Genomic DNA, 26323 nt, shown 5'->3' on the forward strand with positions numbered 1-26323 from the left:
TAAAGTCCCACTATCTGTCACACACCTAGGTGTGTGAAGTGTGTGCTCCGTGTTTGACCCATCCTCTAGGGGAGGGGTGAGCTGCAGACACAGCCGCACTTGGGAACCATTTGGTGGCTTAACACCCCAATCCAACCCCTTAACCCTGAGTGTCAAGCAGGGAGTCATTGAGTCCCATTTTTTGGTATGACTCGGGTTTAACAAAAAAACAGCTTTAAGTTTTTTCTTAAAAACCTCCACAGTGGCTGAAGCCCTCACGTCCTCAGGCAGACTGATCCACAGGTGAGGCCCACAGTGCTGAAAGGAGGCCTCGCCGTGGGTTTTAGTTCTGACCTTCGGGACCACCAGCAGACCTGCACCTGTGGACCTGAGGGCTCTGGGAGGGTCATAGACTAAAATTAAATCTGATCAAAATGAGGTTCCATTCTGGTTCCATGAGTTCCATGTAAACTTTTAGAAACTAATAAAAGAACCTTAAATTTGATCCTAAAGCTGACTGGGAGCCATCCAAAGACAAGAACTGTACTTCCTCAAAAATACTTTGTAAACTGTGTTGGAAACCACACCTTTAAACTATTCTCAGATCTTCTGCAATTCTGTCTAAAGCTGGTAGGAACTGGGGAAGAAGTTGTTTTTATTTTAGATCTGCTGATCACCTTTATATTTAAAATCAACTCTGGCTCCATTTAAGCTCATTCTGCTTTGATGCACAGCAGAATTTGTTGAAAGATGGAGGAGGAGATCCAACACTCTTCTGTGGTTTTCAAAGGTAGAGCTGCAGCTTCAAGAAGTAAGTCTCCTGATTTGATCAATTTATACACGTTTATACTTTTAGGATTTCCACACAAAATGATGTCAAATTGTTTTTCCTGTTTCTTTGGTCCTAATATCTTCTTTTTAAAAACAATCAGGCATCCATATCTGTTTTGAAATTAATTAGTCTTAACAACCAATCTATTCAACATGTACACTATATTTTAAAATAGTTCCAGATTTTTAGAAAAAGGTGCTAATTTTTAAGGATTCTTCATTTGTAAATATTTTAGGTAAAGTAGACAAAGCAAACTCTACAATCGGCATCAATTAACACAAAACACATCATTTACTTTAAGCAAAGTAAAGTCAGCACTCTGTCATGGCTAAAAAAGCTAAAAACAGCTGACCAGAAGTTTGCTATTTTACAGTTAAACATCATTTAAAAAAAAACTTTGTATTCTTTCAGTTATGAACTACAACTTTTCCAAACAACTATGTTCCTGTTTTTGCTCATTTTGGTCATGTTTTGTTGAACCAAGCAGAAGTCCAAGCATCTGGCAGCAGGTTTCATCACCTGCTGTGTTTTGGGATCATTTGTTTCCTCCTGTGTGTCATCATCAACGTTGCCATCACTTACTGTAAGTTTAAACAAATTAGTACTTTTTTTACGACTCTACATTTAATTGTTTTGTTGCTTAAATTATTGGTTGTGTGTTACTGGCTTAAGCCTTAGTAATAATTGCCCTCATGGTTACATATAGCATTGCATGCCACTTCATGAGCCGATTGAGTGAAAATGTTCATGCACTTTTATTCCCTATGGGAATGAGGCAAGTCACAGGCCATGGGGAACATATATTCAACACAAAAAGTTATGTAAAGATGAAGCAGTTAAGACGAAGGTGGGTCAAAAGGATTTTTTATTTTTAAAATCCCCCAAATTCTATGGACTGTCCAAGGAGCCCGTTGGTGCTGTGTGCATTTTTGCACATGGTCACTAAAGGGCAAGTGGCTCGCACTTTACTAATGTCTAGTGTGGCATAAGGGCACCGTACGACAACACCACCCATAGGCCATAAGTGTGTGCAACAATGGAATGTATAAATTCCATATTCATGACATCCCTTGAAGTGGCCGTACAAGCCAAAAAGAAATTGGAAGGCATGACTGTGTTACCTGTGAGATGCAACCACTCCTATCTACAACCCTCCATGGCCAACCCCAGTATGGGTCAACCCCCATTCTGGTGCATGTGACCAAAGCTTTAACTTGAAGTTGTAAAAGAACGAAAAAAAACAGAAACCCCACATTTTACTGTTATAAAACTATAGACTTAACAGACTATGCATACTTGTTTTCAAAATCATTGATAACTGTGAGTCCCTTACAGAACTGACAAATTGGTTAATTATGGTGCTCTGGCTTGAATCGGGGCTGCAGTGTCTCCATGGCTTATAAATCTTAGACTTTCTTCTAGATTCTGTTTCTTCCTTCTTCCATTTATGTTCCTTACTTAGAGCACAAACATCTCAAATGGCAGCACTTGTTTTATTCAGGTTTACCATTCTGATTGAAGGCGCCAGTTTGGTTTCACATAGACCATTCTAGTGTTGTATTCTACATCACAAAAAAATATGTATTATAGTAAATGTATAAATCGCAGACAAGGTTTACTACCCAGAACAAGGTCCAAAATGAACACTCACCCGTCCTGCTTGTGAGTACAATTTAGAGGGCTACCTGCCACAATGCCCGATAGATGTTTGCATCAAATGAATTATGGTTATTAGTCCTTCTTTTGGGAATTTCTTTAATGCTCCTCTCCCATTGTCCCTATAAGAGCATACACAAGTGTAAGCAACTCGGGAACGCCACGGCCCACATCACTTCTGTTAATACACACCTATGTTAGGCTCATGAAGTAGCGAGAACATGTCTTCATAGGAACCAGCCAGCCTTCAAAAAGGAAGCACAATGAACTAGAGGATAAACCAATAGGACTAAGACAAAAACTAATTTCAATAAAACATGTTGATTTTTCAATGGAGGTGTCGTAATACGATATCTACACTATGATCCCATGTTCTAGAAATGAGATGTTCTGCGTGTTTTCAATATGCTAAAGCAGAGCTCTCCAACCTTTTTTGCACCACTGACCAGTTTAATGTCAGACAAAATTCTCACCGATCAGACTTAAAGCTGTTTGTGAACAAAATGAAATGAGAGCACCGTCTAAAGACTTATAATTTCTGGCAGTATACACCCCTCCAGTTCTGTGTTTTTTCAACCGTTTTTTAACCAAAGGTCCAATTTTTCTTTGACAGAAATCATTTTCATCAACTGAAAATGTAAAAAAATAAAAATAAGAGAAAAGAGAAACTCTGTAGTCTGTGTTGACAAACCACTTCCACCAGGATGTCGTGTGTATTTTTGTAATAGTTGCGGCGCAAAAAGCTTAAAGTTGCAGCTGTTTTTTTTTAAATTTGCAATGAAACCTTGGATATTCCATGAAAACTTAAGTGTGATCATTGTACTATCAAGGGATATGTGGTTGATGCAGAGCACACATGGGTTGGAACAGATAAAGGCGAGTTTTTGTCCTGGACAATGAAAAGATAATGGTCAAGTTTTTTTCCCAAGCAAACACTACAACCTGCCTTTTAGAACACATTCCACCTTCTCTTTTGAAAACATTTACGGATTCTTTGAGTCAGAGCTTTTAAATATAGTAGACTGCTCTCTTCAGATGGGTGTCTCCCCCTCTGCCTGTAAGACAGGGGTGGTAAGGCCCCTTCAGAAGAAGAGTAACTTGAACTCAAATATTATGGACAATTACAGACCAGTATCCAACTTACCATTTTCATTATTGATTAAATAATAATTCTGACTTGGGCAAACTTTCTGTTCTAGTACTTCTGGATCTTAGGGCCGCCTTTGATACAGTAAATCACCAGATTTTAGTAGACAGACTTAGGAGTCGGGTAGGCCTCTCAGGGACTCTTCTTAACTGGTTTCATTCCTATCTTACAGATCGACCCTTTTTGTAAGTATGGATACTCATTCCTCAAGATTCCACAAAATTAGTTGTGGGGTTCCCAAAAACTTTTTAGTTCATAAATGTTGCCTCTTGGTGATGTCATCAGAAGACACAGCGTTGACTTTCAAAACTACAGTGATGATACACACCTGTAAATTGCAGTGTCTCCTGATGATCTTGAACCTATTAACACTCTTTAATTGTATGTTAGAAATAAAATCGTTGATGGCAGTGAACTTTTTACAGCGCAAACAGGACAAAACAGAAGTTTTCATCATTGGTCCTGAAGATAATAGAGAGATGATTTTACCCAAACTGAGGAATTTTAAACCTTCTCAATGTGTGAGAAACTTGGCCGTACTTTTCCGACTCTGGCCTGAGTTTTATTCTTCACATCAGACACGTTAAAAGCATTGCCAGAGTCCGTCCATTCCTGTCTCTTGCCAGCACAGAGGTGCTGATGCATGATTTTATTTTTAGTCGTTTAGATTATTATAATGCCCTGCTCTCTGGTTTACTCAAAAAGTCTATTTCAAATCTACAACTATTGTGGAACTCACGGCACGAGTTCTGACGATACAATTTTTTATCTTGGAGATCCATTGTTCTGGGGCACAACTACCTTCTCTTAGTATATTTTTAATGCTCCTCCATTCCACCCATGTGCAAGGCACACAAGTGTATGCAACTCAAGAATGCTAACCCTCACATCATCTGTAGGATTCAGCTCAGGGTGATGACATAGTAGAAACGTGGCAATGTTTAACATAAACCACTCATAGAGGACGCATAATGAAGTGAAGGACAAATTAGAAGGACCAACAGCAGAAACTACAAAGTTCCAATAAGAAGTGTCATATGATTCTCATGCTATACTAATGAGCTGTTCTGTGCATTTCATAAAGCAGAGGTGTTCAACCTTTTTGCACCCCAAAACCCAGTTGTGCAAAGCAACTGTGTGGGTGCGTGTGTGTGTGTGTGAGTGTGTGGTGTGTGTACTCTGTCCAGCATCATAGTACCAATGAGTTGGAAACAACTCGAACTCAACTAGAACTGCAATAATAAATTAAGTATACTTGTAGATACACAACAGACATGAATCCACTGTGTATGTAAACAAAAAACTAAAAACTGTTTTCTGTTGTTTGTTAGAACACCAGAAAACAGATGCTGTTCAGTCACAGTCATAGTGTGTCAGAGACAAACCAAACCTAATTTTTTCTTTTTTTTTCCTCTTTTGTGTATCAGCTCTTTAACTCGAGGGGAACAATCTACAAACACTTGGCAATAGATTGCAATTTGGAAACTTCTAGCAAACTCAGCTCACAATTTTTAATCAACAGCTGGGGTTCAGTGAGAAATGCATGCATGTCACAAAATTAGAATAGTTTCTTTTAAAATCTGCTTTTCTAAATAAAGGTCAAATCATTGAATTAACGGCTATTTTGTGTCATTTGGGTTGCAGTCGCCATGGAAACAAAGAAACTGAAGAAAAATCTCAGTGACCTGGATGCAAAAAATGAGCAACTGACTTTGGAGAAAAGAGATTTACAAAACCAGACTGAAGATCTGAGGATGAGCATGACAAAGCTGACTGCAGAGAAGCTGTTCTTCAAGAACCAAACCAAGGAGATGACGGTTAACATGACAATCCTACAAAACCAGAACGAGCAGCTGAGAAACAGTGACAAACTGAACAAGATCCTGGCAGCAATCATTAGTTACTCCAACTTTCCAGCTGATGTCTTCTGCCCTAATGAAGGTAAATGTTTATTCTGTGACTCTGACAAACATTTGCTTTATCAGTAACAAAATCATTTGTTTGATTTATATAAAACTTTAATCAAATTAAGAAAAAACAAGAAATATAACAAAGTAGTTTGTTTTGTAAAAAGATTTTTATTCTTTTTGGTAGTGTTTTTTATTCATTTATTTCGTACAGTTTTTTTTTATTTTACAGTCATATAGGATTAAAGTTAAAAGTCAACATTTGGTGTCATGGTACCTCTGTCAGTCTCTCCTCCCCTCCCCGCTCTGGTCTGCATTCCTGATTGGACCCAGCTGTGGACATTCATCTCATCACCTGCCAGCCTTCTTAAGGAGTTCTTGTTCCAGCATTCATCACTACTTCGTTGCCCTTTTATGGACAAAAATTCAACAAGTGTCTACCTGGGTCCTCTCATCACGAGCAGCCTGATCTCCAGCAGCCCTCAAGAACCTCCAGCCACGCCACAGATCCAGACCATGCACAACTCCAAGCCTCGCCACGACTTACCTCAAGTCCTGGTTCCTCTCCACCTCACAACCACAAGTCCACGCCTCTTCACTGGTACTCTTCCCAAACAATAAATCATCTTATTTTCGAGCTAACTCTCCTGTGCTCTTTCTGGGTTTCAAGGTCTGGGTCTGTTTTACTTAAGCGAATCATAACAGAACAAACTGGCCAAACTCCAGACCCAGCTGACCCGTAAATTCTCCACTTTACAGTTTCCCAGCAGGGAGTTATCCTGGGTCGTCAAGCAGATGCTCTAGCCCAGATGGCCACCGCGCAACAGACCTTTTATTGCAGCATTGGTGGAATATCGCAAACCGGCAAATTTGACCGGGCAACTCGCCAATAATCCCACAACAACGGCTTCACTTCCGCCCTCAGGCAACATGCCCATTGCCACTTCCGTTCCGTCACCACCCAGAGCCTTTTTTCGGCAATGTTGAAGCCTGCTTTGTAGACAACCATCTAAGACCATTCTTCACTCCACTACACTTGACTCACCTCTTCCATTAGTACCAGAATCCTCACATAAGTCTTTGGAGGAACCCATGCAGATCGGTCACTCCAAACTAACACCTGAAGAACGTCAAAAATGTTAGAAGGAAGGTTCTTGCTTTTACTGCGGAAACCATGGCCATCCGGTAACAGTGTAAACTACGTTTAAAAGGCAAAACCCCCTGTTAGAAGACAGGCCGTAGGCGGGTGATTCTGTGCCATCCACAGCAAATAATTTTTTACACATTCCTGTCAAACTTTGCTGTCAATATCCCAACTAGCGACGAATGGAAGACTATTTTCAAAACCCTTCTGGGGCATTACGAGTTTTTAGTAATGCCTTTCGGGCTTAACAATGCCCCAGCCATTTTTCAGAGGGTAGTTAATGACGTACTCAGAGATTTCCTCAACCGCTTTGTATTTGTTTACCTTGACGAAATTCTCATATACTCCAAAACCCCTGCTCAACATGAAACCCATGTAGGTCCAGTCCTGGAAAGGCTATTGGAAAACCTACTCTATGTCACAGCTGAAAAATGTGAATTCCATGTCTCCTCGATCCCCTTCCTTGTGTATATCTTTGAAGCCGGTAGCATCTGACCTGATCGTGTCAAGATTAAAGCGGTCTCCAAAGGAGTAATCCCTGAGACCAGAAAGAAATTACAACAATTATTGGGTTTCACCAATTTCTACCGTCGCTTCATTTGGAATTATAGCAGTATTGCATCTCCCGTAACCAAACTCACCTCTACGGTCAGGCCTTATCAATGGAACTCCACGGCTCAAACAGCTTTTGACAAACTCGAGACACCCTTGGTTACTGCACCTATTCTCATTTAACCAGACCCTACATGACACTTCATCGTGGAAGTTGACGCCTCCGATTCTGGACTGGGAGCTGTGTTTGTGAGGCCCTGCCTCCCGCCCATATCATTCACAGTGCCCCGGCATTTACGCTTAGCCCGGTATTGAAAGTCCGGTGCCAAGGTCTGCAGTTTCTTGTGGATTAGGAGGGTTATGGCCCTGAGGAGTGGTCATGGATCTCCTGATCCCTTATACTGGACCCATCCATGATCGAGGACTTGTACTGTTCTCATCTCGACCAGTGTCTTGGAACGCCTGGAGGCGGTCGTTAAGGGCAGGGTACTGTCATGGTGCCTCTGTCAGTCTCTCCTCCCCTCCCCACTCTGCTCTGCATTCCTGATTGGACCTAGCTGTGGACACTCATCTCATCACCTGCCAGCGTTCTTAAGGTGTTCCTGTTCCAGCATTCATCGCCAGTTTGTTGCCCCTTTATGGACAAAAATTCCACGAGTGTCTACCTGGGTCCTCTCATCATGAGCTGCCTGATCTCCAGCAGCCCCCAAGAACCTCCAGCCACGCCACAGATCCAGACCACGCACAACTCAAAGCCTCGCCACAGCTTCAATCCACGCATCCACTCACTGCCACGCCACAGCTCCAAGCCACGTCACGACTTATCTCAAGTACCGGTTCATATTCACGTCACTACTACAACTCCATGCCTCATCACTGGTACTCTTTCCGAACAATAAATCATCTTATTTACCAACTAACTCTCCTGTGCTCTTTCTGGGTTCCAGCGTCTGGGTTTGTTTTGCTTAAGCGAATCATGACAATTTTGTTTCTTTTCTTTCTTACCTACAGTTTTTCAGACATGTCCCAAAGACTGGATTCAGTTTAAGGAAAGCTGCTATTTTTTTTACAACTTAAACTCTCAGTGGAAAACATGGAACGAAAGTCGACAGTTTTGTCAAAGCAACAAATCAGACCTGGTGGTTATCAGCAGTCTTGAGGAACAGGTTTGTCACAAAATGTTAAACTAAACTTTTTTTTTAAACTGAAAAAAGTTGTAAATGTTTATATTTCACAATTGCATTTACAGAACTTCATCAAAAATAAAATACAATACTACTATGATACCCATCACGGATACTGGATTGGTTTACAAAAAGTGAACAACAACTGGACCTGGGTGGATGGCAGTCCAGACACACTTGGGTAAAGAAGAATTCTTACTACATATTAATATGTTTATTAAATGTACTGATGGGTTTTTATTTATTTTTAGGTACTGGAATAACCCAGGGAGCTCAGAGGATTTTACACTTATAGTCCAAGATGCCCCTTTGAACCAGAGCTGGATCCAAAACGGAAATGGCTTTTTGAACAAATACATCTGTGAGATTAAAGCTTTAATTTTCTGATCAGTTAAACTGAACCTTTCTTCCTGCTACTGTGGTTCTTCTGTGTTTACTTTTTCATGTTTTAGTTAAAAGGTGATATGTTATAAACATCAATATCATGATTGAAATTGTTGCAATCAAGCCTCAAATCTCAGAATATTAGCTTTAAATGTCTGCAGCTCTGGGTTGTTGCATGACCCAACTTTGACCTCCTGATCTCCTAAAAACAAACCCTGACCAGCCCACACTGCACTAGAGAACAGGGAGGCTTGTTGTTTTGTCATCTTCATTTTGGCCAAAAGTCAAAGTTCTGTGGTTCTGCTTTCCACTAACTTCATGATCTTCTGTCATTTTAATGCAACATACCTGATCTGAACGCTTTAGATCTGGTTTTGTTCTTGTTTTGTTTTCACTGTGTACCAATTGTGGATTTGGAAATCTGCCTCATTTCTTAAATCACTTTCATATTTTGAATGGAAATAGGTTGAGACTTTGACCTCCTGATCTCCTAAGAACAAACCCTGACCAGCCCACACTGCACTAAATATTAAAACTACTCCATTCTTTTTTAGTGTGTCTCATCTGAACAAGACAGAAAACTAGACTATCCAAAAGACTTTTATGAACAGTTAAAAGTACTTTTTTTTTTTAACATTTAATAGCGTGGTTTTCTTAAGGTAACAATAACGCCCTTTCCACTTCTACATGTACAGGTAAATGTAAAGAAGGTGTAAAAATGTTGACTTTTTAAAAAAAATAAAAAACCTGCATTTACAAGCTCGCTAAACAACTGTGGCTGTAGAAAACTTGTATACCAGGAAATTTATACACAAAATATTTTTTTATTCATCTTCTTTTTCAATGTTTTTCTCTACTATAACCACATAATAAATGTTTTTAAAACTCCTGAATTATTATTTTTTAATCCGTGTGTTTCATATGTTTATGGGTTTTTTGTTGCCTTTAAATATGAACAAATATAATATAAAGAAGAAACTTGGTGATGGTTTCATAACTGACCTTAAAAAAAAGTTGGGGGTTGAATTTATGTTAACTAGGTCCAGAGAGGAAACCAGTGGCGGTTTTTGATATGGGCGATGTGGGCGGTCGCCCAGGGCGGCACTACGTAGGGGGCGGCATTTGCCGTGCCCTGCGTTACATATAATGTGCTACAATATTCAAGGAGGACGCTTTGCGCTTTTAACTTGAAATTGCTTCAGCTGCCGACACTTAACACTTCTAGATTGACACATCAGACTCTCACTCATCCTGTTTCCTCTTCACACTTATGGTGCAAAAAAAAAGAAAAAAAAAGATGAAATAACTCAGAGTGAAACAACGTAAAACAGGCACATGAAAAGGAATTAGGCAGAACAAACACCCGTGCTCAACCCAATTTTGACAAAAGCAGGCAATGGGGATTATTTCCCACAATTACTTGCTCCGACACAGCAGACCCGACGCGCACGTGAGCACCGCCCTCTGCTGCAAGACGCTTGCACAGGAAACCCTACAAAATAAAACAGGAAGTTAAAGTCAAAACATGCCAGAACAAAAAGGAAACAAACCACAAGGGCAAAGAAACAGAAACCGTAACAGGGGTGGTGGGTGCAGACCATTTTTTATGGATTGAGTTTTTTTGGAGGATTTCTACTGTTGGTGTTGCACAAATTTAGGGAAATGCCAAATATTTTTGGAGTAATCCCACTGATGAATTCTATGATTTAGTCTTTAATGTTTTATAAGACATAAAAATATTAATCACAATAAGTTTTTTTTTAGATCTAATCCCTCTGATATGTTTCACAAAGACACACTCAATCACACATTATGAAATTATTGCTAAAAATGAAGCAGGAGTCCAGCTCTAAAAGAAATGCTCTAAAAAATGATAAAAGAGCAAAAAAAAAAAAAAAACGGAAATATTTGATTTGTAATTTCTTATTAATATTTCCAGGCTTTCTTTGTTTTGTTCTGCAGCATGTTCATATTTGTATAATTTTGATAGAATATATTTCTATGGAGAGCAAAATATTAATATTAATGTTTATCTTCTTCGGCCCAAAACCTTAAGCGTGTTTTTAATTTAGATCCCCTGTGTGACTGAGTATAACCCCCCTGTAATACGAATATAGAAAATTGATAGGGAAAACAACAGGATGTTGTCAAATTTTGTATATGTGCAGGGGGGGGGGGGGGGGGGGGGGGGCGCCTGTGGGGTTACTCGCCCAGGGAGTAAGTTGGTGTAGAACCGCCACTGGAGGAAACCTTCAGGTTACTGAGTATTCTGAAAAGTAACCAAAGATCTCCCTGTTTATAACATTTTTTTCTTTTTTTTTTCCTTTAACTTGTTCTGTCCAACAGCTGAGCAAACAGATTAGAGCCTTTTGTGTTGAACAGGTTTTACTATCACAAAAAGAGGTTGTATAGCTTCGAGAAACCAGAGTGTAGATTTGTATAAACCCCTTTTTGTCGTATTATTTTTAATTTATTTGTTACATTTAGTGTGTGTGGGGAGGGAGAAGAGAAGAATGTGAGGGGGGGGGAGTAAAAGGAGGAGAGATGAGAAAGTGGGGGATACAACTACTGATTTGGATAAGTTATTATTTTAAGCTGTGTAACAATTATACCAGATCTGCTGGAAAGACAAATATTACATCAAAGGTGAAAATCTGACACGAAGTTGAGCGGAAGACATCTGTCCATCAATACACTGTGGGATAGGAGGGGGGATGAAGCAGACAGGGAGCAGTGTGGCAGTGTGCACGTGGGGGTGGAGATACATGCATGCTGCCGAAGTGAACCATTTGTTCATTAAGTGAACCAGATCCTACCCATAAGATTTTTTTTAATAAAAACAGGTTGGTTATGATCTAGAATAAAATACAAAACTTTAATATGAAATAGAATTTTAGGATCAGCTGAACTGAACCAGATAAAACTGAGATTTCAATGTTTCTACTGTGGATCACACATGGAAAAATAAGTTAATGAAAACTAATAATAAATAAACAACAACTCTCATCTGAGCACAACAGAAATCACTCCCATCAGCTGCTGCTCTTGTGTCATGGTCCTCATTACAGTCATTTTCTGGACAGATTAATCTCCAAGAACACATCTGACCTCTTCTCTACCCAACTCTCAAACAGTCTTCTCCTTGATAGGCCTTCAAGTGTTTTCCTAACGCTTATATTGTGTTCGGGTCAAAACTGATCCATTTTCCACACTTGAAAGGGGGTCAATTTTGACCCAAACACAATATCAGGGTTGAGCAGCAGAAACCCTAATGTCCTGAAAATACTGCCCTCTTGTGTACATTAGGGGGAAAAACAAGAACATGGGAACCTTCAGGCTTTGTCTGAAGAAAAGGAATTGAGAAGTTGATACAAGGAAGAAACAACAAACACCTGCATTAAGTCTATTTTGTATTTTTATCATAAGGAGGCAAAAGTTCTAACAACAAAAATCAATGAGGAAACCAACCCAAAGATATTTCTGAAAGAAAAGTTCCTCAAAAAGGTGTTTGGCATGAAGATTCCAGAAACTTGTGAAGAAAATGGGACGTTGTGTAACCTGGAACCACAAAGTCAAACCAGATCTTGTGCTAAACTCACTGACTGCTGATTCTGGACGAGCTTTTCTACAGCTGGGATTTTGACTTGAAAACATCTTTTATTAGGTTTTTGTGAGTTTAAATTATTTTTTATCCTCATGGATGAAGCTCCTCGTGACCAAAATGTTCAAAAGTTTTCAAGAGGTAAGTGACTCACAACCTTTATTAAAAGCAGTTATACATAAAAAGATGGGAACAGATTTTAGTCCTTTAGCAGCAAACACTATTTGTAAAATGAAAACAAATGTTTTAGTTTCTAAATTACTGACTGAAATGTTTTCAGTTCTTTACCACACAAACCTCAATGCAGGGCTCCAGACTAACTCTTTTCACTAGGAGCACTGTAGCCCCCAACAGAAGATTTAGGGGCGCATACCGTAAATCAACATGCTAATCAAATCTACTAATTTCCACTGTATTACTGATAAATACTTTAATAATAGATGCAGAAATTACAATGTGCTGTTTCAAATTCAGTGTCACATTTTATTCTTCTCTTTTTAAAGATGCAACGAGAAGGTAAACTGACAGCAAAAATAGTAAACAAAATACCAAACATTCAGAATTTTAAAAAGTGCTTAGTAACAAAGTTATTACCGTAGTAACCTTTCTGTCATTTCACAGTTCCAAACAATACTTAAATGTATGTAAACATTAGGGGTACAGGCCAATAACATTCCACTAGAACATCGTTCTAAACAACTTGAGCCTTTCCTCACTCCCCCTTAGAGCAGATCCTCCTGTGTTCCACTAGGAGGCTCAGAAGGCCAGCCCTTGTCATTTGGCCTCCTAGACATAGACCTTTTACCCTGAGTGAACCATGTTTGCACAGCTTCCTTGGCATCAACTCTTGTTTTATTCAGTCTTTTATATTTGCTGTTTTCTCATTTAAACATCCTTGTTAACAAGCTTTAGTTAACACTGTTGAGTTATAACTATTAAACACTAAAGAAGACTCCAATTCTACAGTTCTGTAACCTCCATTAATGGTTCTTCTGAACACGGCTTCTCTTGTCTTCTTCTTAATGGACACTTGGCAGCACTTCCTCCCAAACAGCTGAGACCCTCAGTATGATTGAAGATGATTGTCAGGAAATCTGGACTGAACTTGGAATTATTGAAATTTAAGGTGGAGAAGTCAGAGAGGATGTGCTCCCAATTTTGAGTCTGTGTTTCATGTTTTTTTAAGTTTACTCTTTAAACCACAAATCAGTAAAGGAGAAACAAAATTCAGTAAGCATTTTTGGATTTCCTTTCTTATGACTTTTTGCACATTTAAACCCTGGTCACAAGTTATTGTAGAGCAGCCGGTCAGACACTCCTATATTTTTATAGTTGATTTCAAACTGTGGTTTGTAAAAGAACGGGCGATGTTCACTGGAGATCAGAACAATCGATACAGATTCCTGAGATCAGAGAAAAGCTCAAAAACTGATTGAAATTTATGTTCAAGATGCACAACACAGGTGTTTGGGATCACCCAGGTGCGCAGATCACCTGGTGTGAGACGTATATTTTTGTTTTTGCTCAAGCATCACTTGTCAATTATCACAAAAATATCACGAGAAAGGGGCGGGAGCAAGGCGCCAACCTGAGCGAACACAGCTGGTAATTTAGCACTGCACTGACTGAAAGCTGCCCTACAGACTACAAAACAATACATTATGGGACATGTGTCGTGATGGTTTTTTGTAGTTGAGTGATCAATTGACATAATTTAAAATACCAAAAGGCTACATACATAGGGGAGAGGCATATTCATACTAAATTAAATTTTAAGGACAACTCAAACTTCCTGTTCACCTTCAGTCTCGCTGCAGATTCGCCTTCACCCCCCCGGCTTGGTCTCCCCAACGATCCAGGCGAGGTGCTGGTTCATCTCAAACACGTTTATCAATGCATTTTCCCCACGTGTTTTAAGTGCGTCTAAGACAAAATCTTGTTTTTTCTCGCACGTTTTAATGTTAAAGGCCTGTTAGCTGTCACACATGTAGGTGTGGGACATTTATTCTCCTCAGCTGACCATCTCCCGCGGGAGCGGTGTGCTGGAGTGAGACAGCCGCGCACAAGAACAGTTTGGTCGGGGTTGATACGCCGCGCGCCTAACCGTAACCATAACCTTAACCCTCTTTTGGATCCGTGCAGCCCAGAGAAAAATTCAGCACTGACTGCATGTATTTAGATAAATAAGAGCGAATAAATACATTCTAAAATGGAAGGTAAGGAACTCTTTAATGTAGTCCGGGGAGGGGGCTGTCTGGTGTCCTGCCTCTAATGTTCTCCTGCTTTCAAGCCCGGTCATTATCACGCCCCCAAGAGTCATTTACCCCACTGTGATTGGTTGCTTTGTCAGCTCTGTGCACGACAAGGAAAAAGTGTCATTCATACAAACTGGCGGGCCGCATTAATATTAAACTTTCATATCAAGGCGGGGGCCGCAAAATATCAATTTGGGGGCCGCAAATAGCCCGCGGGCCGCTAGTTTGAGACCCCTGCTACAGACTCTGGCACTGGTACACTAGCCGCAGGTCGGAAGAATGAATCAATAGTTCGCTTGCTCATAGCTCAGACGCACATATCAGGCTGTGATTATGATATCTGTCTCTGCTTCCCTCCCAAAGATGTTTACGGGCGCTCGATTATCTCTAGGCCCCTCCCCCTCCATGCATTTTAGCCACTTACAGTGGCCATTCCCTATTCTTCTCACACGCATTGGCCGCCTCACAGCCAGGAATCACTTAATGAAACACAAGTGTGTGCTCGTGTCTCGTGAGTATGTGTGCGAATGTGTGTGTGTTTGCATGCGTGTGCGCTCATGTCTCATTGCTCATTTCATTGATCATTGATGTGCCCCTTCCACGTTTAATGTCTAAAAAAATACGGAGGGTGGGGGAAACAAATTTACTGGTAGCACATGTGCGCCCGGATGTAAAATTCAGTCGCACACTCTCAAATTTGGCCGCAGTCTGGAGCCCTGCAATGAGTTCAAGTTAAAGATGACGATCTTAGAGACTCAGACCGAGGAGCTGAGCAGAGAACGGGACGACCTCAGCTGAACGCTGGACCTCATTCTCTCATTCCACAACTTTCCAGTTAAGGAAATCTGTCCCAACAAAAGTGAGCATCTGTTCTCCAACAGACGGAACACAAAGACATTTAAAATACAGCTCATTGTTTTTATACGAGGACACCTAAATGTTTAATGGAACCACAGATTCAGTGAAGATAAACAGCTTCAGTTGTTTGTCACCTGTAACCTGAAGGCACAGATGTGCAACAAGAACTAAAGCAGCATAAACTGAAATAAAAAAATCTGCAGTAATTCAAGGAACTGAAGCATCTGAGCTTCCTCAGCAGTTTGCTCCTCCTAGCATCAGTTTTGGTTAAATGTTCAGACTTTTATCTTAGCGCTTCTATTCTTGCACTTTATATCATGTTTATGAAAAAAGCAACAATGTTTTTAGAAGAACTGATCAGAATCTTTTAAGGCATTTAAGGCAGAATCTTAACATGTTGGGACATGAGTGCAGAGTGTCCATGGTGTCAGAAAAGCTGGTGTTAGCTCACCGTTGCAGTAATAGTTTGCGTGATTGAATGAAATATCTCACACTAGTTGGCTTGAAGGTATAAGTATGCGTGTGTGAACATTATCTGTATTGTGTATATGTTGACATGTGGACATTTTTGCAGTTAGCATTTGAGTGTGTGTGTGAGGACAGGCCCCGCCCCTTTGAGATTTGTATTCTATCTGAACCTTACCGTAATGATAAACATCAGTAGCTTGTTGCTTTATGCTGCTTCATGGTTTTACCCCCCTCCCCCCTCCTATGATCACCCTCCTATCCCCTCCTCTCTAACATCCCTCTCTCTTCTTCCCTTTTTTCCTTTTCTGTCCGGTGAATAAAGTTTGGACTCGATTACAAAAGGGGTTTATTCAGACATACCTCTGGTTTGTCAAAAGATTCATAACCCCTGTTGTTACAGTAAAATATGTCCAACACAAGAGGCCGTCAGCCCTCATCTGTCTGCCCAGCTGTTGGACACGACAAGTTAAAAAAAAAAAAAAAAAACATAAGAAAAGCTGGATTCCGTTCCAGAGAAAGTGCTACTTCTTCTCTGGTGACGAGGTTCCTCTGAAAACGTGGCAGGAAAGCCGACAGTTTTGTCAAAATGTCTCAGCAGATCTGGTCGTCATCCATAACCAGCAGGAACAAGTGAGAGCTGAAACAGCAGCAGGACAACAGTTTTCAACAGGAGCTTCTGATTGCAGATCCAGTTCTGAAGATTAAAGTCTGCTTATTGCAGGATTTCCTCAGTGACCATGTTCAGCCCTACTACGACATGTTTCATGGATACTGGTTAGGACTGGAGAAAAAAGGCAACGAGTGGGTCTGGATTGATGGACAGAGGAACACTCTTGAGTAAGAACGCCTTTAAAACAAAGTTCAACCTTCTTAGTTTCTGACATTTTATAGATGGAACGAGTTGATCTGAGCAAAAGTGGCAGAAAACTGTTTTTGTCAACTCCAGTTTCTATTTCAATAGTTTCACTGCAAACACTAGATCTTCACAAGTTCATGTGTTTACTTTTTAGTCAACTAAATTAACTAAAATATAATGTTGTTGTTGACTTTTCTGCACATCCCTTCAGGGGTCGCCACAGCCACATAGACAGGAGTGGAGGGAGGAGGGTGGAAGAGAGGAATCAGGTTTACTTGATACATAGAGCTGGGTGTCATCCACAAAACAGTGAAAATTAACATTAAATTTACGGAAAATTAATAGCTTTTGACTACAACAGAGTTAATCATCTTTATAAATATTAGCAAAGAAATCTGCTAATGCAGCAAGTATTTATTAATGTTTTGTTTATTACAGTTGCTCTGAATAGAAATATGGATTATTTAAGTCAAATATAAAGTTTTAGCTTTGTTCTCCAATGAGAAAGAAATTGATGAATGCATCACATTGTAGGTTACAGTCTTAGATATCATATTTAGAGTTTTAGAAGAAAAGTTTACATCTTTAAACTTACAATGTCAGCTTTAAACAACAACAATGTGTGTTTTGTCTTTAAGGTTTCAAGCAGGAGACGGATTCCCTTTTGGGGGGCGGCGTGGACTGTTGGTCCCTGGAAAAGATTTCCAGCAGAACTTGTTTAAAGCAGAAACTTTGTTCAGAAACAAGTTCATCTGTGAGACTGGAGCCCTGATTCTGACCAGATCCTTCTAGTTAAAAGCACTTTTGCTTCCATTTAGGAACATTTTAAATGTATTTCTGTGTGAATAAATGCTGTTCATGTTTTAGCAGCTTTAGTCATTTCTAGTCAGGAAGAGTTCAAACTTTGGTTTCAGGGGAAAAACTAAAGGAATTATTCAGTGTTATTAGAACAGATGTTCTAAATGTACTTATAGATAAATGTTGTAAATAATTATCAAAGATTGTCTTAAAGGAACATTTTCAATGTAAATCCTCTATGTACAGCAGATGTCTGTGTGTCAACGTCTGGGAATGTTACAACTTTTATTTCTATTTAATGCTGCAGCTAAATTTCTTCAGATTGTCTAGAGAGTAATAGATTACTGATATTTTTCAACTTCCTACCAGATTTACCTTTGCAACAAACTATTAATATTATAATCACTTCCTGTCCAACTTTGTTGAAAAAGCATTTGTTACTTTGTGCAAAGGTTATTTTCCATATAACTTATTTTTTCTTAAATACCTTAAAAAATAATTAGAGTATATATTTTTGGATGTTTTTCCAGTTCAAAATAATCCAAAGGGAACTTTCTTAGAACATTCTAGCTCACTGCATGGTCACATGTCTTTGCTAAATTCAAAGTGTTTTCACACATTGGACTGGAATGATGGACTGATCAGTTTTTGCTGACATCACGTGTGTGTTGTCTGCTGTGATGTAAACTATAATAAATAAACCTACCACGCCTTACCAAACTATGAGGCAATTGTATTAAAGTGACATCTTAACATATGGTACCAAATTCCTAAAGGCACTAAAAGAGAGTAAAAACAAAATCTACAAGTGTTTCCAACACAAAGGGAACCCGAATAGACTTTACTCAACACAATGACACAATAGTATTGAAGAAACACATCTTAAAACACACTCCTGTCTGCAGTGGTTGACCTCAGCACAACATATGATAAATAGAAAAACTATGAACTCCTTTTGTCTTTGTTTAGATTTTCAGGAACAAAAGAAACAGGTCAGAACCTCTCCTCTGCATCACTCTGTAAAAGCAAAAGCGTCAAATTTAAAATTCTCCAAAATGATTTGCAAATTGAAAAGAACTGTACTTCCTCAAAAATACCTTGTAAACTGTGTTAAAAACAACACCTTTAGACTATAATGGGATCTTCTGCAATTCTGTCTAAAGCTGGTAGGAACCGTTACAGGGGAAGAAGAAGTTGTTTTTTTAAGATCTGCTGATCTCCTTTACATTTAAAATCAACTCTGGCTACATTTAAGCTCATTCTGCTTGGATACACAGCAGAATTTGGTGTTGAAGGATGGAGGAAGAGATCCAATACTCCTCTGTGGTTTTCAAAGGTAGAGCTGCAGCTTCAAGAAGTAAGTCTCCTTATTTGATTATTTATACACGTTTATACTTTTAGAATTTTAACACAAAATAATGTCAAATTGTTTTTCCTGTTTCTTTGGTCCTAATATCTTCTCTTTAAAAACAATCACGCATCCATATCTGTTTTGAAAGGAATTACTCTTAACAACTAATCTATTCAACATGTACACTATATTTTGAAATAGTTCCAGATTTTTAGAAAAAGTGCTCATTTTCAATGTTTCTTCATTTGTAACTATTTTAGGTAGATTTGTGTTTTGACTGAGTTTAATTTTTCCAGCTCAAACATAAATTTTAAACTTATAAACTTATGATTTATAATTGGTGTCTAAAATCTCAGGTTACTCACATTTCAATATTTTTATCAATTAGTAATTAGTAAATAGCGTATACTTGCATGGCCTTGATTAAGGCCCATGGTGCTTTGCAGTCACAAGTCCCAGTCACCCATTCACACATTGATGGAGGTAGAACTGCCATGCAGGGTGTCAACCAGACCACCAGTAGCAATGTGAGGGTCAGTGTTCTGCCAAAGGACACTTAAAAAATATATTTATCCAAAAATAGTTAAAGGTTCTGCACACCAACTCACACTGTTTGAGCTTAAAGTATTTAAAGGAAGAAGGAAGTTCAGTAACACGTCAGCATCACCTCATTTTTTACATACTAATTTCTCAAACTTTCACAAGAGTCAGCCAAGATTACTGGACCAACACCTAAGAGTACCAGACACACCAGTGACTTAACACCAGTGACTTGTAAATGTTGAAAATCTGCAGGGTGTTTGTAATTTCACAATAAAGCAGCTGGTCTGAGAACAGAGGACCTTTCAGTGCCTAAAAGCAGAGATTAGCAGGTTGTTTACTTGATGTACATTTAGGACTTACTGGTTGTATTTTAGGAGGTTGAGATTTGTTAAGTTTCTTTGAATGTTCAACAATGGTAAGCTACTCATGTAGCCACAGCTGCACTAGGGCAGAGTGACAGAGGTATGGCTGCCTTTGTGAGCCTATGGCCACTGTGATCCTCACTGAGACATTCATGCACATTCACATGCCAGTGGAGCCACACTGAAGGCAGGGAGGGTCAAGTGTCTTGCCCAAGGACACAACGACAGTTGACGTGGGGGAGCGGAGATCGAACCTTCGATCATTGGCCGACCTACTCAACCGCCTGAGCCACTGCCGCCCACTACAGCTCCCAGCAACCCCAGTGCACATTTCCTGGTTTGTCACAAACTTGACTCTCATTTATTCAATCAAACACAGCATATTTATGCACTGCACTGAACGAAGCTAAGTGCGAAGTATTCTTTGTGCCACTCTGCCTTCATTACGCGTCGGGAGCAGTGGCCCTGGTGGATCAACAGGTCATCCAATGATCGAAGGGTTGGCAGTTCCACTCCCCCCAGTCACTGTTGTTGTGTCCTTGGGCAAGACACTTGACCCCCCTTGTGTGGCTCCACTGTGTGAATGTGGTTTGTGAATGATTGTGAATGTCCTCTAACCCTAACCGTCCCGTGTCCCAGCCACGCCCCTGTCAGTCTGCCCCAGGGCAGTTATGGCTACATCAGTAGTTAACCATCACCAATTATGAATGATGAGTGAATGAATAATGGACATAAATTGTAAAAGTACAGATAAATCCAATCCATTATTATTTTAATTATATTTGGACCTGATCTTCTGTCTCCTGACCCGGTTTCTGACTCTGTTTGCCTGCCTTTCTACACCGACTCTCACCTGGATCTCGACTACCCCATTTCTCCTCTGATGATCTCATGCCTGTTATTGACCCGCCTGCAGGCCAGACCCAGATTTAGCTGTGTGGACCTTTAGCTCAGCTAATAAACCCGCTGCAATTGGAACCAGCCGTTTGCCTGTTCATGTGACAGATGTAGCGTGGCTAGAACTCCTGGGACGGCTCCCAACGGTGACCAGAAAAAGGTCACTGTCAAAAGTTAGAACTCTGACTTTTGAATCTTTTATAGGAAACTATAACCACATATATGATGATATATTAAATTGGCACACTGAATAATGATTTTTTTAAATGAAATATTAGTAACTATGGCAGCCAATTTTCCTACCCGGAAGCAGGACGACTCGATCTATGAGGCACCGCTTTCGCTCCTCGTGGGTGCCACCCATATTATGACTTCAACCTAGAGCCAGCCTCGGCAGCGTGTCCGCGGTTCGCCCACAAAAACACACAACATCCAAATTTTTGCAAAGATGGATGTGCCTATTGTGTATATAAACTGAAAATCTGCAGGGTGTTTGTAATTACACAATAAAGCAGCTGGTCTGAGAACAGAGGAACTTTCAGTGCCTAAAAGCAGAGATTAGCAGGTTGTTTACTTGATGTACATTTAGGACTTACTGGTTGTATTTCAGGTTGTTAAGATTTGTCTAGTGTCTATGAATTTTAAACATCAGCATCAATTAATACAAAATACATCTTTTACCTTTAAAGGGCCTATATCATGCTGTTCTTAAGCCTTTCTGTCAAAAGTCAGAACTCTGTCTCCCCCTCTGGTCTTCGGCAGGAGCCGTCCCCAGAGTTATAGCCCCACCACAGCTCCCAGCAACCCCAGTGCACATTTCCTGGATGTCACAAACTTTACTCTCATTCATTCTATCATCCACAGCATATGTATGCACTGCACTGATTGAAGCTACGTGCAAAGTTTTGTTTGTGCCACTCTGCCTTCATTACTGAGGGGCTGTTCATCACTTTCATGTGTATCAATGTGAGAACCCACTTCTTTCGTGGGTTGGGAGGGGCTGGTGCTCAGGGAGCAGGTTTTTGGAACAATACTCAGAGATGCGTGAATGAATCAATATACCGCTATGGCTGTGTTTTTTGTGAAGAATTAAAATCTAATGCACTTGAAGGCTCAAAAAGGTGATCTTGCATGATATAAGCCAGGGGTGCTCACACTTTTTTGGCGTATGAGCCACTTTTGAATCGACAATGTCTTGAAGATCTACCTATATATATATGTAATATATATATGTAATATATATATATATATATATATATATATATATATATATATATATATATATATATATATATATATATATATATATATATATATGTGTGTAATATATATATATATATATATATATATATATATATATATATATATATATAAAACGCCCCTCTCACCCTCCGCGGGTGGTATCTCCTCCAAGCTCGGGTCCTCTACCAGAGGCCTGGGAGCTTGAGGGTCCTGCGCAGTATCTTAGCTGTTCCTAGCACTACGCTTTTCTGGACTGAGAGGTCTGAGGTCTTTCCCGGTTTCTGTTGTAGCCACACCTCCAGCTTGGGGGTTACTGCCCCGAGTGCTCCAATTACCACAGGCACCACTGTCACCTTCACTTTCCAGGCTTTCTCCAGTTCTTCTCCGAGTCCCTGGTATTTCTCCAGTTTCTCATGTTCCTTCTTCCTGATGTTCCCATCACTTGGCACTGCCACATCCACCACAACGGCTTTCCTCTGTTCTTTATCCACCACTACAATGTCTGGTTGGTTCCCCATTACCATCCTATCAGTCTGGATCTGGAAGTCCCACAGGATCTTTGCCCTCTCATTTTCTACCACCTTCGGAGGTGTTTCCCATTTTGACCTTGGGGTTTCCAGTCCATATTCTGCACACATGTTCCTGTGTATTATTCCAGTCACTTGATTGTGGCGCTCCATGAATGCTTTCCCTGCCAGCATCTTACACCCTGCAGTTATGTGCTGGATTGTTTCAGGGGCCTCTTTGCACAGCCTACACCTTGGGTCTTGTCTGGTGTGGTAGATCTGAGCCTCTATGGCTCTGGTGCTCAGGGTTTGTTCCTGAGCTGCCAGAATGAGCGCTTCAGTGCTGTCCTGTAGGCCAGCCCTTTCAAGCCATTGGTAGGACTTCTTGATATCAGCCACTTCAGTTATGGTCCGATGGTACATCCCATGCAGGGGTTTGTCCTCCCATGAGGATCTGTCCTCCAGCACTGTATCCTCTGCTCTCCATTGCCTGAGACATTCACTGAGCACACTGTCATTTGGGGCCTTGAGCTTGATGTACTCATGCATCTTGGATGTTTCATCCTGGATAGTGGCTTCTAGGCTCACAAGCATCACCTTGGTATATCCCACATTTGATGGACACTTGTGCAAGTGGCTTCCCATTGGCTTCAAGGGTGGTTTTCCACAGCTTCATTGAGTTTCCTATGAAGGCTCTTAGAGTCCTGTTGATGTTGTACAGCTCCAAGCATTCAGTGATCCATGTGTGTGGCATTGAGTCATAGGCCTTCTTGTAATCAATCCAGGCTGTGAGTGACTTGCAGTCTTGAGCGACTGTTCTGTCGACCAGGAGTTGGTGTTTGGCTCCTCTGGAGTCTCTACCAATGCCCTTCTGTGTGTTACTCATGAATTGATCCATGTGCCTATTTATCTTGGTTGCAATGATGCCTGACATGAGCTTTCATGTTGTGGAGTAACAGGTTATTGGCCGGTAGTTGGATGGGACTGCACCCTTTGAGGGATCCTTCTGGATCAGGATCGTTCGCCCTTCCGTAAGCCATTCGGGGTGAGTCCCATCTCTTAGCAGCTGGTTAATTTGTACTGCCAGGCGCTTGTGGAGTGCGGTAAGCTTCTTTAGCCAGTAGGCATGTATCATGTCAGGGCCCGGTGCTGTCCAGTTCTTCATACCTGAGACTCTTTCTTGGATGTCTGCCACTGTGATGGTTACTGGATTCTGTTCAGGGAGGTTGCTATGTTCTTTTCTCAGAGAGACCAGCCACTGGGCATTGCTGTTATGTGCTGTCTCTTTCTCCCACATACGTTTCCAGTACTGTTCAGTTTCTAGCCTTGGTGGGTCTGCTCGGCTGTTTTGACTCTGCCACTGAACGTACACTTTTGCAGGTTGAGTTGCAAAGAGCCTGTTTATTCGTCTGGCTTCATTGTCTCTTGTGTACCTCTTTAGGCGGCTGCTCAAGGCTAGGAGCCTATGTTTGGCAGTTTCCAGTACTTCAGGTATGGGCATCTGGCTGTATCTCTTAGGTACTTGCTTTCTCATTGTACCTCTTTGAGCCTCTGTCAGCTTACTCACATCACTCTGAGTTGCCTTGATTTTGTCCTCTAACCGTTGCTTCCATGGTGGGTACTGTTGTCTTCCATGGTTGCTCTTATAGCCAAGCATCTCAAGGATCACTGCTGCTGAAGTGTAAATCAGTTCATTGGTGTCTATGATAGTTGTGCCAGGAATTGCCCTCAATGTTTCATTCACAGTTTCCAGTAGACTTTCAGGCAGTATATCACTTAACCGTGGTAGCCGGTGTCGGGGTTGCCTAGTGTTCATTGTAGACATGATCTTGTCTTTCAGGTCAGTTGCTGCCTCGCTCAGCGTAATTGTGGTTGTTGGGGCTGTGAACCCAATCTCAGGGTGGGAGTGTGGTATAACCTCCTCTCTGACCTGTTGTTCGTGGCATTGTATTGCATCGCTTCGATCTCAAGTTGTGATAGGAGTTGCCGTTTTTGGATGTTAGAGCACTGGGCTACCAGATGTTTGGCAGTTAGCCTTGATTGTGGGTTTCCAAGCATCCATTCATTCCACATTCTCTGCATGTAACCCCTCTGGGTGGGATTACTTGAGTAGTAGCATTCTAACAGAACCTTGTTCTCACATCTAGTCCATTTCCGTCTTGTTCCAGTAGCCCACTTTCCATCAGGGTGCTCTGGTCCCTCAGCACCTGACGCAGACCTTGTTTAGCCGTGCGACGTCTGAGCCGGTATGACATGTGGTTCATTGTCTCTCATGTTGTGAGGTAGGCGGTACCGTAAAGGATCTTGTCCAAGGACAATCACTGGGTGATGTTAATTGCCCGTCATTGTTATGGTAATTGCCCCATTTCCATCGTTATGGTGATTGCCCCATTTCCATTCCATTTCATTCCGCCCCGGGAATCGAACCCGGGTTTCCTGCATGACAGTCCAGCACCTAACCACAAAGATTACACAAAGATACTCCAGTATTAACAGATGAGGCGTTTTATTACAAAGACAGAAGGCAGCAACCATCGTATGTCATGCTCTGCTGTAAACCGTGCAATGGGGGGAGCATCATGGCGTTTCAAAGGCGCTGCTGGCTCCGTACGAAGCGCGTGCCTCGGACATAACAGCTTCCTTAATGAGCTCGTATTTATCAGGCGAGAACTGCAGAGCTGATAGCAGGAGGAGACACGCGGGGCGGCTTCAATAAACACTCCGCTTGCGCGGAGCGGTCTTCTGCCGGGAACTTGACGTGACGCGGGGCAGAGAGCAACTCTCTTATGACCGAGAGTTAGCGCTCAGTGTTTTTAAACACGTCTGCAGCGACGTATGCATCAGAGGATGTCCGATTGGCCGTTCTGCATGTCAATCAAGTCCCGTACTTCTCGTGAGGATTTTGATATGCTGGTGGATTTTTAAGAAGTACTTTTTTATTTTTTTGTTTATTTATTTATTTATTATTATTATTTTTTTTCTTCTCTGTCCTGCGATCTACCCTCATGTTCTTGACGATCGACCGGTGGATCGCGATCGACGGAATGAGCACCCCTGATATAAGCCCTTTAATTGGCAAATAATTTATTTTGTATTAATCTACAAAAACAGAAGTATTTGACTTTATTCAGGTCTTTTTTCAAGATTTTATTTTGTCAGTAAAATGTTGGCATTAAATTAAAAATTTGATTTTTAAGTAAAACAAACTTGGGAGCAGTCTTTGGATTTTGTCATGTTGCTGCAGCCCCTTTTCATTGGTTTTCTGTTCCACAGACAATAAGGAGGAACTTTCTGTTTATTCTTCTATAAAAGGTAAAAAGCCTTTGACCAGCGAAACAGATAAGTTTTGGTTGATAAAGTTGAAATAGTTCCATTTTCAAGAAAGTATTTTGTTTGATTTTTAGACCTATGAACAGGGGAGAGTGAAATAAAGGAAACTTTTGCTGATGATGCTGATGCTTTCATTCTTCTATCACACAGAAAAAAAAAGAGAATGATGTCATTTATTCTCAAGTTGAACTGAAAACCCGTTCTCCCTCAGCACCACGTGAGTTATAAATTAAACAAAACACACCTGAACTTCATGATTATTGATGCTGCTTCTCTGTTTTTTTTCTTTGGAACCATAGTGGTTAATGTATTTTTTTGTAGACCATCTTCTTTCTTATGTGTTACAATAAACACAAAATTTGTCTCCTGACAAAACCAAAAAATTCTTCAGATAACTGAAATGATATAACTATTTGTTAAAAAAAACAGACATAATAATTGGCAAAAGCCCAAACGTTTTCTTAAAAAACA

The 26323-nt window shown here is 40.6% G+C and overlaps 2 protein-coding genes and 1 long non-coding RNA gene across 4 annotated transcripts in view; all 3 read left to right on the top strand.

Annotated features, from left to right (window-relative positions):
- LOC101161506 (low affinity immunoglobulin epsilon Fc receptor) overlaps window positions 1-26323 on the top strand; it is a 92305-nt gene that overhangs the window by 48549 nt on the left and 17433 nt on the right. The window lies entirely within an intron of this gene.
- LOC110016709 (C-type lectin domain family 10 member A) lies at window positions 41-8802 on the top strand. Its single transcript, XM_023963856.1, has 6 exons — window positions 41-790; window positions 1299-1394; window positions 5259-5555; window positions 8229-8383; window positions 8467-8582; window positions 8653-8802. Exons 1-6 carry the CDS (start codon window positions 730-732, stop codon window positions 8786-8788), a joined length of 861 nt encoding a protein of 286 aa, XP_023819624.1. The 5' UTR covers window positions 41-729; the 3' UTR covers window positions 8789-8802.
- Window positions 18794-26323, top strand: part of LOC110013361 — a 9405-nt gene continuing 1875 nt past the window's right edge. The window contains exons 1-2 of one of the 2 annotated variants that reach the window (XR_002874870.1): window positions 18794-18978; window positions 25796-26323. The exon at window positions 25796-26323 is cut by the window's right edge and continues 124 nt beyond it. This is a non-coding gene — a long non-coding RNA (uncharacterized LOC110013361). The remainder of the gene's footprint in view (window positions 18979-25795) is intronic. The other variant, XR_002874871.1, reaches the window with a different exon arrangement.

This window comes from Oryzias latipes, chromosome 16 (genome assembly GCF_002234675.1).
Source record: "Oryzias latipes chromosome 16, ASM223467v1".
NCBI classification, from domain to species: Eukaryota; Metazoa; Chordata; class Actinopteri; order Beloniformes; family Adrianichthyidae; genus Oryzias; species Oryzias latipes.

Bases quoted from the DNA above. Each gene is read 5' to 3' on its own strand.
- LOC110016709 (XM_023963856.1), top strand. From the start codon at position 730: ATGGAGGAGGAGATCCAACACTCTTCTGTGGTTTTCAAAGGTAGAGCT. The intron at 1,395-5,258 runs GTAAGTTTAAAC...TTTGGGTTGCAG, and splicing joins CAACGTTGCCATCACTTACT to TCGCCATGGAAACAAAGAAA. The intron at 8,384-8,466 runs GTTTGTCACAAA...TTGCATTTACAG, and splicing joins TCAGCAGTCTTGAGGAACAG to AACTTCATCAAAAATAAAAT.